General features: G+C 47.9%; 1 protein-coding gene across 2 annotated transcripts in view; it reads right to left on the bottom strand.

The window, feature by feature from the left end:
• Nucleotides 1–299: 299 nt before the first annotated feature.
• LOC119403191 (phosphatidylinositol phosphatase PTPRQ) overlaps nt 300–18,012 on the bottom strand; it is a 43,225-nt gene continuing 25,512 nt past the window's right edge. The window contains exons 13-14 of one of the 2 annotated variants that reach the window (XM_049418146.1): nt 2,684–3,691; nt 300–1,715 (exon numbers count right to left, since the gene is read on the bottom strand). In XM_049418146.1, the coding sequence (XP_049274103.1) occupies nt 1,375–1,715; nt 2,684–3,691 (1,349 nt within the window). In that variant the 3' untranslated portion in view covers nt 300–1,374. Of the gene's footprint in view, nt 1,716–2,683; nt 3,692–16,236; nt 16,897–18,012 lie in introns of those variants that run through there. The other variant, XM_049418147.1, reaches the window with a different exon arrangement.

Consider the following 18,012-nt stretch of genomic DNA (forward strand, 5'->3'; position numbering starts at 1 on the left):
CCTTGTCCGTGTCTAGTGTAGTTGTCAATTGGCTTCGTTAAGTTGTGTCTAACAAAGGAATGAGCCCTTCATTCATTCGATCTTTTTTGTACAGTGTGGTTTTAGAAACCAATAGACAATTACAGTTTGAACAAGAATTTGCGCGACCTTTTCAACAAATCAACAACATTGAGAATGTGGGCAAGACAGGAGACAAATTTTATTCGCCTAGAATTCGCCCAGGAAACATTTGCTTTATGCTTCAATTCTGAGACATGTCCACCTTGCTCTTGTTCTAACCTTACGCATAAACCTAAAGGATATTCTATCGTCGTTGCCCTGCTTAACAGAGCTGCTTGAACTACTATCTATGTGAACGTACTCATTTCTGTACTGACACATTTGTGTACTGACGATGCCACCGTTATAGGTGGCGAAACGTCTCTTCTTTGTTATGTTTGTATGTTGAGTAAAGCCAGTGATCGAAAAAGGTTTAAGCTAATACCAATGACTGTAGAGGGAGCTTCATCACATGGGTAATATGCTGCGTCCCCGGCGCACATGAATTAATCCCGTCCTCGTACTCTCAAAGCCAGCGTGTGTCCACGTATTTGGCTACGCAGTAGCGATTCATGCCATGACAAGTGTCTGAGTAAGCATTCGTAGGTTTTTTGCGGAAGTCGAAACCACATCAGTGTAACAATTAGGCATTTAGAAACTGTACGCTTGAATGGTTTCTTTCGACGTTGATCTGACACAAAGGTCTTTGTGATAATTTCAGAAGAGAGTCACAAAATTAGTTTAGTTCATGAGACTGTACACGTTTGTTCTCTTAGTTTTAATTGAACGATATGCAAAATGATGGTGGTAGTGGTGATATTTCTACACCTAGCAACAGGTGGTGCCTACCATACGAGGTCGGCAATTGCTACGCCTGAGCAACTTTTCCATGCAGTATATCTCACCAAGTATCACATAAACCGGCCTCTCGCAGGAAGCGCAAAAGAATCCCAGTCATTTTTGCTGGATTCTGGTGAATGATAATGGCTTCATGTTTAGTTTAGTTCGGGCTGTGTTACAAGTCAAAATTCCTCTCAAATTATGCGACATATGTACTGGAGGTTATTTTTCGCTAACCGCGATGGTGATAGTACTTTGCCTAATATCAGAGCACGAAATGTGATAGCAAATAGATACACAGATTGACAGCGCAGCAGAACTCTGTTGTGCGTTTCTCTCTCTTTGGCTCTCATGTCTCTGTGTTCATGCAATTGAACCTTAGTTTAAAGTACACGGCCTCCATTGTATACTTCTTCCGTATTTCGTACCACCTGCGCTGTCTGACCTTGGGGATTCCGTACCTACAAGTCAATTACAGTTCTCGCTTTGAACTGCTCAGTTGATTGTGGGATGCACGAATGCGGCATCCTCTCTTCTGGCGAGAGGCGTGAAGCGAACCCTGACTCTCTGTCCGTCCATCGGTTCACCCTCGTACAGGCTGTACGCGCTTATGCTGACTGTGCACGGCACGTTCGGGCTCAGCGTCGGGATGCGAAGCGCAGTCCTGTCCGCTTCGAGCGTAACGCTCGTGCTGTTGCCCTTCACCTCCCCGTTGACGCAGGTGAAGCTGACTTCGTAGCCGCCTGGAGGTCCGTTCCACGACTCCGGGGGAAGCCACCTGAGCGTGTGCCCGTCGAGTTTTTCTTCTACGGTAACATTCCTCGGCTTTCCAGGCGCTGTAAAGTGGTCGAATGAAACAAAATATGCACCAGTAACAGTTAGGCAAAAGGAATTTGATATAATCCTTCAGGAAATTTGTTCATCATAAATTACCATAATGCACTGTTAAATAGAATGTTTTGCGTCCCAATGGTGGATATTTTAGGGTACATGGCGGAGACAGGATGGGTGTTGTTGTGAGAAAGCACAATTATCCCTGCTTACTCCCCCCCCCCCACCCCCCATCCTCTTGAACAAAGTGGAAAAATATGCGTTTGCGTGCAGTCCACTACCCTAAACGGGGATCGAAAGAGAGCAGCAGCAGCAACTGCACAGGGGATGAGAACCTGGCTGAATCACACCTTTCCGCTAGTATTGACGTCTAAACAACAACGACAAAGCGCATATGTATTGTCTGGTCCTGTTGCGTCTATGTTTGCAAGCCTCACCTTCTCGCACAATATATTCCAGGTAAAAGCGTTGAAAAGATGAACGACTAATTTGTCTCATTCTCATTATTTCATTCGCCGCTCGTTTGCAAAATATTGACAATACACACCGGTGTTTCTACTAATTGAATTTTGCCACAGAAACTTGAATCATTCTTTGCTTTACGGGGTATGAATCTAGTATTCGTGTTAAAGTGCTGAGGCATGCGTTCTTAGAAAGCGCAGACTAAGGTAATCTGATTACCAACCCACTAATAGCCTGTTCTTTTGGCTGTCTGATATACGGAGTGCGCATTTAATCAAACTACTTACTTAATGACCAGATATGACAAATCTGATTTGTTTGATCATCTGAAACGTTTAAGCAACAAAATGCTTCTACAGTTACTTTTGTCTGGTATGATGCACCAGTATATTGTCCTAGATCTTAAATTATTCTCTCCTTAAATTCGCCACGAGGAAAACAATCAATCAGTTTGGACGGCTAATCTCGTACTGCCCGTTTGTATAATGATATGGAACGTTGCTGAACTTACCGCCGACTAGAGTTGTGAAGTCCTTGCTTTGCATGTTGCCAACGAAGAACTGCCCATCGCCAACGACTGTGGGCGTCACGGTGACAGTATAGTTCTTCCACGGCTTCAGCTTATCCAGTTCTATCTGGGAGTCAACTGTCGTCACATTTCGTACAACAGCTCCTTTCTCCTGAGGAACGCTACCACTGACCGCAACATTCCAGTCAGGACTTTTCACTGTGTCATTTGTGACCGCGTCTTGCGAAGTCTGAATGCTCAGAATGACGTTGTAATGCGCCCCATTGATTTTGTCGAAATCTCGTATTTTCGACCACGAAACCAACGCGGAGTCCTCCGTTACATCCGTTACCGTAAGTTCGCTCAAGCCCGAAATGTCGGGTGTCCAACTAAGGCCAGTGTTCTCAACTCCAGCTCCTTCGAATACATTGTTTTCTGTCTTGACTAAAGGCTGGACTTCGGCTACCAGCGCAGCAAAATTTTTGACCCCCTCAAACGTCACGCGCGTGAGCGGTGCGTTCACCGATTCGACGCGGCACACTTGGTTGCTTGAATTAGACCCAATGCAAAGTGAGACACGGTATTTCACCTCAATACCCGAGGTCTCTTCTTGAGTGGTAGTCCAGGAGATAACGACGTCCGATGACGACAAGGTCCGTGTCGTCGTTGCGATGTGGACACTTTTAACGGCAGGCAGACCATCTGGTTTCGTTGTCGCTAACTGGAGTAGTGGGCTGCCGTGCCACTTCACGAGGCGCGTTTTGTATTGCACAATGACTTCAATCACATAGGTTGTGTACGGCTTCAGACCGTCGATAACTGCGCTTGCGCTTTCGGAAGACATCGTAAGCGTATTGTTGCCAGCCTTGTTGGTCTGGTTGTCCCGATGTATCCACCAAGATACACGGTAACTTTTCAGATCATCCTGTTCAACAGGAGCTTCCCAAGAAACTCGAAGTGATGTACCACTGAGCGCTTCAGCAGTCAGGTTGTTGACGATCCCCTGAAAGCCTAGAAAAGTCGAAAAAAAAAGAGCTTCAGTTAAGCATTTCTCACCGGAATGTTTTCTGCTTTACTATTCCTGATGTACTTTTATGTAGTTTATATAGGTCACGATGTATATAGCGCGGCGATAATCAGAAAGGAACCAACGGCGATAATTATTTTAGTAAATGCACTGTTCACCAAGAGAATGCACCCTGCAGAAGAGTTGATATCTGAGCTAAATAGCAAAGCACGGGACACGAGAAAGAAGGCAGACGCACACAACGCTGGACACACAACGCTGGGCACACAACGCTCTTCAAGTGAAACATACGTCGTCGCAATGTACGTGACGCATTCTGTAACAAATATAATAGATCTCGGGCCTTCTCGGAAGCTTACAGCATATTTGAATTAAAGCACAGTAACGTACGGAACGCTTTTATGTCGACTCTAATCGGGCATGTCCTTCATTATGCAAAATGGAGGTGTAGGCTCATTTGTTGATAACCTAATGAGCATATATAGCAAGTATTACTACTGTACGAACTGGTGCACTTGCCTGAAATTAGGATGGAGTTAATGAGGGTTCAATATAGTGTGTGACACAGCACATGCATGGAGAAAAATAAAGAAAGTTCACACGACAGCTTGGCACTGACTCATTTTACCTCCTCTTGCTTTTACGAACGCAGAGGATTGGAGCCTTTTGCATTCTTTACATGTTGACGGAATACACGACGAACAATTGCTGAGGAAGTCGTTTAAAAACAGAGTGTAGACTGTAACCAGTCCACACAATTTCAAATTGGCTTAAAGCCTCAACTCTTCAATTCTACGCATATGATGATGATGATAACAACTTTATTGTTCCGCCAGAAAAGGAGGCCCCCTACTCCCCGTCCTCGGCACACAGGCCTAGGCAACGGGGGCCGGCACCTCCGCGATTAGAAGCAGGCGAAGAGGTCTTGACTCCTCGCGGCTTCTTCCGCCAGGCGGATGGCTTGTTGCTGTGAAGCGGGTTCTTCGCTCCGCAGCAGGGCTTCCCAGGCCTCTCTACAATTGATATTTGATTTAGCCCCTGGGGAGCTACCACACTCCCAGATTATGTGGTCGAGGGTCCCTCTCGCCCCACAGTGCTTGCACCTATCGTTTGGCCTATCATCTTTCTGAACATGATATGCCCAGACCGGGTTTACAAAATTGCCAGCTTGCAGGCGCCGCCATGCGACTGCCTCCCTATTGTTCAGGCTTTTATCCGGTGGTGGCACCACTCTGCGAAGTAGCCGATAATTTTCAACGATTTCGGTGTAACTTTGCAGACGCTCGTCCATGTTCTGGCAGTCGGGCGGCTCCACAGTCACCCGGAAGTAGAGAGCTCGGGCTAACTCGTGGGCCGCCTCGTTGCCAGGAACGGACGTGTGTGCTGGGGTCCAAATTAGGCTGATTTTTCTGTTCAGCCGTCTACCGGACAGAACCCTTGCCGCTTCGGGCGAGATGCGACCTTTTCCAAAATTCCAGATGGCCGTTTTGCTATCGCTAATTATAAAATGAGCTTCCGTTCCAACGCAAGCGAGCGCTATTGCAAGTTCTTCAGCCGTCTCCGTGTTGCGGCTTCTAATGGTGGCGGCCGATACGGGGGCACCTTGGCCGTCGACCACCGAGGCGACCGCCGCGCCCGACTTGCCACTTGCCGCGTCCACGTACGCAACCAACTTGTGGTCCATTGGTCCAAAGCGCTTGATTAGAGTTTGCGCCCTCTTTTCCCTCCTCTCTGCGTGGAATATGGGATGCATGTTTCGAGGGAGGGGGGAAATAATTAGATTTTTTCGGCAGCCTTTCGGGATATTTGATTTGCCTCGTGGTCCCCTATCGGTTTGAAGGCCTACCATATCGAGGATAGCTCTGCCTGCAGGCGATCGAGCTGTGAAATTTTAACAGCCTCCGCTATTTCGTCCCAAGTATTGTGCACTCCCATAGAGAGAAGCTTCTCTGTGGAGGTGCTGATTGGTAAGCCTAAGGCCCTTTTTATGCACCGTCGAATGAGCGAGTCGAGTTTCCTCTTCTCCTCAGACCTGATGCCCAAGAAAGGCGTGGCATAGCTCACACGGCTTAATACGTATGCTTGGGTTAGTTTGAGCAAGCTTCTTTCCTTCAGGCCACGACCTTTCAGCGCAACCCTTCTAAATAATCCAAGGGCTTGCGTTGCAAATCCCTCCAGTTTTTTTATTATCCCATCATTATGTCCATTCTCTTGAATGAATAGTCCTAAGATTCTGATTTGGTTCACTTTTGGGACGGGTTTCCCCTCTACTTTAATATCAAATTCCGAGCTGTGCTTGCAACGGAGTGACTTTGGGTTATACACGAATAGTTCCGATTTTTGCGGAGAGCATGAAAGACCCCTACTGGCAGCATAGTTTACGACAGTGTCGGCCGCCACCTGCAGGCGCTCCTCGATGCTTGCATCGCTCCCCTGGTTAGTCCAGAGGGTGATGTCATCCGCGTACATACTAAATTTTAGTCCCTCTATGTTTTTCAATGCGTCGGAGAGGCCCCGCATCGCCACATTGAATAGGAACGGAGAGAGAACCGAGCCCTGCGGCGTACCCCTGCTCCCTAAGTGAATTGGTGGCGATTCAATGTTTTGGAACTTTAAGCAGGCAGTTCTGTCTGACAAAAAATCCTTAATGTAATCGTATGTTCGTGCTCCTATCCCGATTTCTTGAAGACCGCGGAGGATAGCTTCGTGTGTAACATTATCAAAGGCCTTGGTCAAGTCCAGGCCAAGAATTACTTTAGCGTCTCTGGAACGCGATTCGATTATATCGTGTTTGAGTCGGAGCATTACGTCCTGCGTGCACAAGCGCGGTCGGAAGCCAACCATCTCGTGCGGCCACAGGTCGTTTTCTTCCATGAAGTGCGTCAGTCGGGTCTGAACTACGCGCTCCATCAGTTTCCCTATGCACGAGGTTAGAGAAATAGGTCTTAGATTTTCTATTGTCGGCGGTTTGCCTGGCTTTGGAATTAGAATTACAGTTGCCGACTTCCACTGGCTGGGTAGCACGCCTTTAGTCCAAATTTCTTGCATGTACTCTGTCAGAGCGCTGATGCAAGCGTCGTCGAGGTTTCTTAAAATTTTGTTTGTTATCCCGTCAGGTCCCGGGGCGGATTTCGTCTTTAGTCCCAGTATTTCAGCCCTAACCTCCGCCTCCGTGAAGGGTGCGTCGAGCTCCTCATTGGGAGCCCCGTTATATTCCGGGAGGTCAGTACTGCGAGTATCACCAATGTACAGGGCGGTTAGCTTGTTCATAAATTCCGCGTCTGTTCTTTCAAACGCGTGCCTGGCTTTTGACAGTCTAATACTCGATTGGGTTTTCGAGTTGGTCAGGTCTAACAGGTGTCTCAGCAGACCCCACGTTTTGGCAAGGCTCATGCCCCCCTCCATCTCATCGCATCTGCTGCACCAATTCTGTTCGCATAATTTGATCGCATAATTTTCAATATTTTTGTTATGTCTGGCAATCCTCCTTCTAAGATTACGGTTCCATTTTTGTTGCTTTAGTTTGCGCTCCATACAACGTTTCGCCTCCCACATGTGAAGGAGTTTGCTATCGGCTATTTCAGGGGCATCGTCTCCGTCAAGCGTCTTAGTTGCCTCTTCAACGTGACGCGCGAGGGTCTTTGTCCACTTATCTATGTTTTCGATCTTATCTGTGGCAGATTGATCTCTCTTATCTCTAAATAACTCCCAGTCCGTGATCCTCGGTTGACGCGCACGACGCGTCTTCACCCCCTTTTTAAGAATCAAGGCCAAAATGAAATGGTCACTACCGAAATTGCACTCCGAATTCGTCCATTTCAGATCTGTCACATTCTTGGAGAAGGTCAGGTCAGGGGAGGTGTCGGCGCACACGCTGTTACCCACCCTTGACGGACTACTAGGGTCCGTGTGTAGGGTGAGGCCGAGCTCGTGCGCGTCCTCCCATAGCTGCCTGCCTTTTGGATCCTGTTTAGAGTAGCCCCATTCCGGGTGCGCTGCATTAAAATCACCCACTATTAACAAGGGGTTCGTCCCGGCTGCCTCAATCGCTTTGCGAAACAGGGCCCTGAATCTCACTTTTCTCTGCCGCGGTGTACTGTATAAATTTAAGAGGAATACGCTCGGTTCATCTTTCCGGCCCGTAAGAATTTCTAAGAGTACTGCCTCAATTTCTCTCGAGTTGACTTCGTGCTCGATCGCCGCAATGTTCCGCTTAATCAACGTTGTGACGCGAGATTTATCTCCCTTGTCACTGGAAAAGGCTTGATATCCCGAAAGTTTTGCTGCCTTGCCCGACTCCTGTAGGGCTATAGCTAGCGGTTTCTCATCTAATAGCGTCAAGTGTTGTTGCACTAACGCTCGCTTGCGTTGGAAGCCGCGACAGTTCCACTGCCAGATCAAAGACTCACTTGGTGCGCCTCTGGCCATGTTGGAGCTGGTCAAAATTTTCCTCCGCTTTTAATTGCCATTCTCCGATGGCAACTAATTCTGCCCTGTGCTTTTGTGCTTCGCCGGTAAGGCCGTTAATCTGACTTTGAGTCTGTCGTATTGCTCCCATAATTTGGGCCATGAAAGAATCGAATTTAGCATCGATTTTGGCTTCTAATCGTTTCTCTAGTGCCACCAACGGATCAACGTCTTCCCCTTTGCGTTTCATTGGGGGTGGTCTAGCTGATTCTACGATCATCTTTTCCTCCTCCGGTGCTGCAGGTTGCGCAGGATGTGCAGCCGCAGGGGCCGGGGGGATGGGTTTAGATACCAATCTGGGTTGCACATTTTGGGGGGAGGGGGAGCCCGTGCGCGCCTGCAGTTTTGGTCTATGAAGCTCCTGAGTGAGCTTTTCGATGACCTCTTTAAGCGCCCCAACCTCTTTCCGTAATTTATCGATCTCCTCGGCCTGCTTATCATTTGCCTGGGAAACCCCACTGCCAAAGCTTACACTGTTTTGGTCCTTGCTTTGGCTCCGCTTCCTTGGCCACGGTTGCGCCGGGTCTCTGGAGCTCGATCTCTCCCTGGATCGGGATCCAGAGCGGCCCCGCGTGTGGGAGCTCGAGCGGCCATGCTGCTGCTCCGTGGTCTCCTCCAGCCTCGGGAAGGAGTCCGTTGTGGCACAAAAGTCTTCGTGGTCGCGCCTCTCCTTAGAACGACCCCGGGGAGTCCCCTCAGCGGTCTCCCCAGCTGGCTGCTGTTTCTGAAGTTGCTGCTGTTGTCGCATGTTGATCTTACGTTCCCACTGCTTTTTCTTCACCTCGTAGGGGACGCGGTAAAGTTCTCTGCATTTTCTGTCACCGAGCGAGTGTCCTTTCCCGCACAGTTGGCACTTGGGCTCACATGAATGGCCTTGTGGCGGTTGCTCCATGCCACAGCCACGACATTTCACTTTCGCGGGGTCCGGGCAGACGTCATCGCGGTGTCCGAGCCGTCCGCAGGCGATGCAAACTTCGTATTTCTTGCGGTAAATTACGCAGCGTTGCGCCATGGGTGTGAGTCGCACCCACCGTGGCACCTCTTTGTCTTCAAACAATATCAAAACTGTTCTCGATGTTTTTCCAAGTCTTCTTACTCCCAGGACCGGAGGATTCCCGTAGGTTCGCAGCCGCTGCAAGATATCGGCGTCGGAGTACGTCAAAGGGACTTCATGCACGACGCCTTTTCCGCAGTCCTCCGGCATAGCGACGTACGTAGTCACTTCGATCTTTTCCCCTTCGAACATGAGGAGCTTCAAGTCGGCGTATTTTCTCTTCCTTTCTGCGTTGATGGTGGCGACGAGAATGGTATGCTGTTTCGAGTTCATCGAGAAGACGTCCTCTCCAGCCGCGTCTAGGCTGACGCCTGCCGCGCAGAGTATTGCGTCAGCCAGATAGGCACTTCCATATTTCAGCAGACGTACGAGGCCACCGCGAGGTCTCATGATGATCTTTTCGGCACCGTCTGGAATTCGGGCAGTTTGCCTTTCAACCGACTTCGCCGCTATCTTTCTCCCTGCGCGTTTGTCAGCGGCGCGCTGCCGCTCGATGTCGCGTTCCGCCTGGCGTTCCATTTGGCGTGCCTCGTTGTTCTCTAGGGGGGCCGCTTTCCCCTTTTTTTTGCTAACGTACCACTGTCCCGGCACGTTAAATTCTTCCGGATCGATGTCCGTACCTTCCACGGTCTCCATCATGGCTAACGCGGTCTTCGGGCGTAGCCGCCGGCGGTGGCTGCTCGCCGATAGGCCGGGCGGTAGGGTTAGGCTGAGCTCACCATGCGGCGCGTCGCACACTTCGAAGACCCAGAAGACGAGAAAAACGAGGACTCACCTCGAAAATGATGATATCCTCGGTGTCTGTTCGTCAAGGCCTGACCTTGGGGCTAGAGTCCAACAAACCGACGAAACGAACTGGTGCTCGAGCGGCCGTAGGCGACGGAGCCCATCGAACGCACGTCCGCTCTACTTCGCGTCTCCCGAAGGAATCCTTCTACGCATATGTTTTCCCATTTACATGATTCGTTTCGTTGCAACAAGTTCTTTTCCAAATAAATAGGGCAATATAAGGGGTCTCGAAGTGATAACCTCCTCGCGTGCAAATTCGCACGGTGTTTTATCATACATCGATGCCTAAAAAGAGTGTTGACGGCGTAATGGTTAAAGTATTACGCTTCTGCGGCAAACGTCGTGAGTTAGATTCGTGAAACATATGCAGATTTGTGTTTATTTTTCATTTGATTGTGATATTTTATTTGTGTCGCTTAGGACGGCGTAACCTTCATTCGCAAAACTTGTAAATATACGTAAGAGGGCGCTTAATATTGATAGCATACACATTGGCCAGGCATCCTACCAAGGACCAGTCTTTGGTTTCTCCACGACTCCACGAAGAGCAGCACCAGTTGCCGGTACTGCTCTTCCTCTGAGCTTCCGTTTATAGAATGCCTACGCTGTGTTTTCACTACTCAGCATATGTGCAGATATCTGCGGAGATAGCACATAGGCAGGACGTAGGCTTGTCTCCTGGCGTCTAATCTGACAAGCTCGGCAATGTTGTGCCAGGACTTCCCACTCAAAATTCGTTGCTTCAGCGTGGTATTCAAGCCGGTGTAATGCCTGACGCAAGTGGTGTCGACACCGATGGAATACCTGATGCAACCAGCGTCAACATCAGAGAGGTGCCTGATGTAACGAGCGGCAAACCCGGAAGGTGTTGCCGCTCCGGACATGCAGGCCTCAAAGGTTGACGCACATGCAACCCACGGCAACTCCTGCCGGGCACCTGACGTAACCAACGTGAATTCCTCACGCAACGGGCGGCAAGCCCTCTCATCCACTGGTCCGATTTAAACAAGCAACCTACGGCGGTTTATGATTGGAGGCTTCGAAATGCTCGCTGATGCAACGGATCTCAGGGCTAACAAATAACCGAGCCGTGCGGAGACAAAGGGACAGCGAACGATGAAATCCGTGGTCGTCGTCGCATCTCAGTGCTAGCCCGATAAGCTTTCGGCCCCAGCGCCGAATATGCAATGCATCTGTTTATTACGTATATAAATGTCACATTAACTCACTGTCGCCCTGCCCGTTTCGTCTATCAGATCTGCTCAGATGTGGCAGAAGTCTGAGATATCCGATACCAAGGAGCAAACAACAGTCTAGACGATCCGTCGTTTCAATGAAAGCACTCTACAACGTAGATTTTTGCTCCACGTAAAATAGTACGCTATTTAAACATCACGCAATATGGAGTACGTAAATTACGGCCTATGAAATTCAAGCGCGGACATTGGAAGGTCACACGCGTTACCTTTATTTCAATTGTTGATTTCTACGAGGCTAAGCGCGTTTGCCCTTTCTGATGCAGGAAATAGGATAGATAATTAGCTGCTAGCAGCCTCTAGAAGCCTTATTTTAGTAGCAAGCGCCGTAAACACAGACATTACTACGAGGATAAACTCTCATTGTAGTAGGAACTTCTCCCGCGCATTTTACACGTTACATTTTCTTGAACAATGAAGAGACGCTGTATGTACGACAGTTTTCAACCCGGGTGGAGGCCGATGGCCAATGTACTCAGGTGCATAACTTGACCGGATCTGTGTCGGCCTAGGCACCAAGGCTGATTGTGCCGCGCTTGAGCGTCTTCTGTATCAGCCACCTACTGACTCGCCGTATGCACCAGCTTCTGCGTAGGCCATAATCGCGGGCTGCTTCAACAATCTCTGATTCGGCACCACCTGATGCCCTCTTGCTGTCCCGGCTCTGTCTAGGTTCTCTTCTTTGCTGGAGGCGGCGCCTGTGGCTCTCTTGCAACTGAACTCCGTTGTACCAACGGGTTCTCAGCGGCCACATGGCACTTGAGGTATCCCCGCTCATGCCAGTGCCGTCAGACTGGCGACATCACCAAGATCATTGGTCTCGCGAAGGTATTGAACCTAATAATAATTCTTCGGGTTTAACGCCCCAAAACCAGGATATGATTACGAAGGACACCGTAGTGGAGTGCTCCGCAAACTTCGACCATCTGGGTTCTTTGACGTGCACCTGAATCTGAGTACACAGGCCTGAAGCATTTTCGCCTCCATTGAAAATGTGGCCGGGATTCGATCCCGCCACCTTCGGCTCAGCAGTCGAGTGCCTTAACCACTAGACCACCTTCGCGGGTAAGGCAGTGAAGCGCAAAAATGGCAACGACACAAGAATGTCAAGCATAGACGGCCACTTGCTCACTGTCTTCTGCCGTCGTGTTTTCCTGCGCTTCATTACTTTCATGAAAGAGTTTGAGCATACGCATTTTTCAGTTCTTCCGTCTGGGCAGCTTTTGTGCTTTGATACTATACATAGTCGCCGACAACTTTGTTGGCAATGAAGCCAAGTATACAGTGCCACATTGCGCGAGTGCTACCGCTAATGAATGTAGTCCCAAAGTGGCGTCCATTTTCTACGTGAGGATAAAAAAAAAGCCTTGATTTGCTTCAGGAAGCTTTTCGAGACAGGAGGCAGCACACACCGGTGAGATGTTGATATTTGTTGAAATTTGTGCTTTATGGTTTTGCGTTTGTGCATTTGCGAGAAAGTCGCGCCTTTTATGTGTTCTATTGTAACACATGTGAGAGAAAACGCGTGAGCGTATGGCGAGTAGCCTCAAGCCCCAATTCGATACTCTGATGACTCTGATGACGCTGCCAAAAATAATGTGGAAATGGTGACGCGTCTACACGAACCGTTGCACTCCCACCACGCGTCTGTTTTTACGACGCGCCGAATTAGTGACACAAATAAGAGCCTCATATTTTGGTGCTTGTTGTAGCGCTCACACGCAGAAAAGAGCATGGCCGTTCTTTTTTATTTTAGGTCATATTTTGCTGTATCTTGATTTTATGTATTACACGCACGCACACAAACGGATGAAAAATCGGTATTTTGCACGGAGCTATAGACAGCACACTGCCGCGCTCAGCTTGGCACAACCGCCTGAAGCTCGCGAGAAAGCTGTGGCAGAGGACGTTTTCGCTTGCGCTGCCTTGTGCGCCTGCGCGTAGTACTGCCTGTCTCGCAGGTTATCGCCGTTGTAGTGCCCTGATACTACGTGCGGTCGAAACTCCCGCGATGTAGTTAAAAATGCTGAAAGTTTTATATATGCAGAAGATCCGCCCCCGTCGCTTTCCCTTCGTGGCGAAGAAAAGTTGTCGGCGAGTATAGGCCTGTGTCCCGACCAGCTTGCCATGAAGCCTCTTCATGAGAGCACGCAAGCTAGCCTCATTTTTAATTCCGTCCCGGGCCCCGGCAGTGTTGCTGGTGTTGCACTGGGCGTGCGATCCGACCAGCTGACAGCGACGACAAAGAAGGGAAATTCACAAGGCCGCCTAATATTCACTTCTTCCATCCCGTTAGTGTTTCGGTGCGGAACTGGGCTTCTGTTACAACCGGCTAACCAGGAAGGCTCTTCATAGAACCATACAAGCTCACCCAAGTTCAAGTTATTTCGGTTCGGCAGTGTTCCTGATGCGGCACTGGGCTCGTTCACCGGCCATTTCACCGGAGAAGGCTCGAAATGCTGATATAAACAAGCTGTGAGTAGCCACCCCTTCATCAAGTCACACCCTGGTGTCACATGACTTTCCTATGAACGGTGCTTTATGTCAATAGCATGTTTGCCTTTGTCACAGCATAATGTTCCGTACTGGCTCACTGCACCTTTCTGTATTGAATGAGGCGTGGGCTCGCAATTACTACACTACAACGGGAATTTCTGCTTCGGTTTCCTTGTGGCTGACAAGCTGATGCAGAACGACGATGTTGCATTAATGTTTCATGCAAGTTGTATGTATGTTGTTACGCAATTTCGCAGAATATACCGCGACACTTATAGGGTCATATCATCGACTTTGTTTCGCTTCACTCTTTTATATCGAGCGTTCATTACATCGAGTTCACGCCAAACCACTGTACACACTCGCAGACCTTAACTGTATCGTGTAACACTGCAAGTTCTACAGAAGAGATTTAGCTAGGCCTCTATCTGATGACAAATCATATACTAATACGCAAGTTCAAATATTGTGACTCCGGCTGTGTGTCACTAAATCGTAACTGATGTTTTTATCTCCCTTAGATAATTAGATAGCTCCCCGCAAGCATGGTGAGGAACGTATATGACAGTTTGGGGGAGCTGCTGAGAACTGTAATCAAGTAAAATTATTTTGCTGTAAATATGAAAAATTGTGCTCTTTGTTACTGTGATAAAACCTAGAACGTGCGCAGCTTCTCTTCAGAGTTTGCGACAGTGCTGGAGTGTGATAAATAATGGGAAACATGGACGCTATGCAAGTGACTGTGTTATAAATTCAGACGTACCGTAAACATGAGAATAAAAACAAGGCACACGTATCCATCGATTATTTTGATTTATTGTGCTCAAAGCGGTACCATCACGACACCGTTCTTGCGTTGACCCTACAGTCTATCAAGAAGGTCCAGAAATGACATACAAAATGCTGGCAGTGTGCATTGCGACATCCAGTCCTTGCTGTGGTGCTTGATGACATGGCGTTGCGAGTGCAGTAACACAAAATAACAAGTTGGCTTTTCTCCATGCCTAAAATAATGGACGAAGGACGGTGTGGTCCTTTATGAAAGGGAACACGCGAGCGCGTGGCCTCCGCTCTGCGACGGCTGCTTACAACATCAAGTGGCGGCAGGGCTGAACATCTCCGGTTATCGCGTCATATGCTTGCGAGCACATTAACAAGGCCCGACTGATCGCGTCAGGTTTCGAAAGGTGCGCTTGCTTGCTAGATTGCACCTTTTCAATCAGATTAAGTCTAGCATGTATAAGAGAAGCTGCATAGCTTCTACGTTTGCAGTGCGCTCCCGCGTCAACCACAATTTCGAAACAGCAGACAAAGAGCTTAGGCCAGGCCTGTTGCGCCATCGGCTAGAATGGTGAGGGCGTTGTAATCATGATATCGCTTGCCTAGCAACCATATCTGGTTATTTCTCTCGCCAGTAGATGACGCTAGAAGTGGCCGTGCTTGCTGTACAATGTGCTGTAAGCAGCCACCCCAGAGAGGAGGCCACGCGCTCGCGTATTCCCTGTCATAGAAGACCACACTGTACATTGTACACCACAGTTTTTCGCTCTTTGTGAGCAATCTCCGCACAACAAATATTAGTTCTGAGGCACAGAGACAACACGCATTACTTTTTTTTGTTGAGAAACATCTTAAGCAATGAGAATGTGCCACCTAGCTATAATGGTAACTCCTCACTCGAAACATATGAAGCCTTCTCCCGCGCATGAGACTTACTCAAGTAACATGACCTTCGACTTGTGTAATGCAACGCTTTTAACTTTTTTTTAGATTTCGAAAATGGCGAGATTCAAGAAGGAATTTCGCAATGACATGATATCACGTGGCTTCTTCGAACCTACGAAACATCAGTTTTTTTCACATTCCTCTTAAGCATTGCAACAATATTGATAAAATTTTAGCCAGAATTATCCTATAATATATTGCTGCGTAGAAAAGTAGTATATATGAAGATGGGAATTCTCTGATCATTTTTGCTATTGTAATTAGAAGGCCATGGCAGAGCTCCGTAATGTAATATGGCATTTCCAAATCAACACGAATTTCTGTTTTCAGATTAGAAACCCTGCAGAGTAGGAAACATATTAAAAGCTTAGAGGAGAACTGTGAGCGAGATCACAAGGTATTTTAGGATCTAAACGAATATTCTTCTGCTTAAGCGCCAAAACCATATTGTAAACGAGATATAAGATTACCTTGACAGCTGCTTTTGTCAATAGGATGTCTGTTCCTTGTTCTAAGCGCCGCTACGGAGTAATATTTTTGACCTAAGTGAATTATGATGCTGGCTTACAAGAAACTGCGGATCCTATTGTTGAGAATGAACAATGTGATCTACGCTGTGATTGCACGCTGTTCCTTCAATCACTGTTTCAAATGTGTGCCAAAATATTTTAAACGATATTTAGCGATAAACATGACACATGCTTTACTGCTTTGTTGTGCCGCTGACGTGCAAGGAAAACAGTTCACTTCACCCTCGACATCGCTATTGCCACCTGTCCTTCAATGGTGTGGCAGTCGTGCTCGACAAAAGCTCTCACTTCGACCACGTAATCTCTTCCCGTTGACGCAGGCTGTAAGAAGATAGTCTTCTTAACGTCCGGTGTCGTTTTCCGGCTTTCGCAACCAGGCTTCGCTCTGGATGCTGCGACAGTGGCGGCATCTCTCACGGGGCACACCACAACTAAATATCCCGTGATTGGTGCACCGCCTGTATGCATAGGAGGGTTCCACGTCACTAGAGTCTTTACAGAAGCGTCCTCCGTCAGAACATCGAGTGTCAGGTTTTCAGGCGGGTCACTGGGCAGTGGGCTTGTGGTCCCCTGACCGGTGGTAAGTGTAAGAATGAAATGGTCTTTGCGGACATTGCTCGAAGATGTCACGTAAACGGTGTATGCTGTGTAGGGTTGAAGATCGTTGATGACAAGTTCGCGTCCGTGGTATCCAGGTGGGAACGAAATCTTTCTCGTTTCAACTTCAGTGGCACGGTTGCTACGCTTGGGTCGCCAAGAGACACTGTATTCTTCCGGAGTCTTGGAATCGATGTGATGTCGTAGCCACCTAACCTCAAGGGCGCTGGTATTGAGGGCCTTCACTGAGACCTCAGGTGTGTAGTCAGTGCTGTCTGTTGTGGTGAGGTGGTGGGAAAAAAGCCAGATGAAAAAATGTTACGGGAGAAGCCGTCGATCCGTGTTAGTCACAATCAAAGCATGTTAAGTTTAGTCATATTTAAGACATGCGCTTGAGATAAATGAGGATAAATCACACGACACAGCAGGCTCGTCGCTGGTGAAGTGCTTCACAGAATACTTATGTACATCCAATTTCGTTAGAGCCGTGACCAGACGAAACTCGGTGAATTCATCATCAAACCATCAGCGTCGTGGTAAACGCGCCAAGCGTCTGAACGCGATTGCTTGCACTCGAGACATCTCCAAATGTGTTCAATCCCTCCAGGTGCGGCATGCGTTTGTGGCGTACTGGTCAGGGTATCGGCATTTGGTACAAAGAGTCAATAGGTAAATTAAAGTTGTGTTGTCGATATCTCTTTAACATGGTTATTTATGTTTACTCGATATATGCCCGGCGCTTTGCTTACGTCAGTTTCTCTTTCTATTTTATGGCGGGTGCACGCTCGTGTGGACCGTCTTGAATAGTTAGACATACCCTTGAGAACCAGTAATCGCACCCAGAATTGAATTTGTGGGACACTTACGTGCGTAGAGGCTATATAGGTCGAGCATATGGAAACAACTCAGAGTACAAAAGTAAATGCTGCGTGCATATAAAATTGAATATGAATCCCATTCTTAATGTAATCTTGCTTTTGAAATCTGTTTTCCTGTGCATTTCGAGCAAGATAGAAAAACCGTTCTGAACGTATCTATACTTCCCGTGAAATCTGGATTTGTCGAAGGCACTATAAAGGTCTAATATTTTAAAAGAATAAAGAAATATTCAGCACTTTTATGGTACCTCTTGATTTTTTTTTTTTTGGTCACTGGGCTCTGAGAGCTTCGGAATGCAATAATGTGTTTGTGAGAAAGTTCATCATCTGCATAATTCTTGCACACCGGCAGTGAATTTTGTTCTTATATAACGCTCGCAAAGACAAATTTTAAATAGTGAATTAAGCTAACTTATATAATGTAACAGGCTGTGGATGTTAAGAAAATTCACAATGTTCTTTTCTATTGTTAGTGCACATTGCCATCTATATTCGCCTCAGAAATTATGGCGC

This window comes from Rhipicephalus sanguineus, chromosome 8 (assembly GCF_013339695.2).
Source record: "Rhipicephalus sanguineus isolate Rsan-2018 chromosome 8, BIME_Rsan_1.4, whole genome shotgun sequence".
Classification (NCBI taxonomy): Eukaryota; Metazoa; Arthropoda; class Arachnida; order Ixodida; family Ixodidae; genus Rhipicephalus; species Rhipicephalus sanguineus.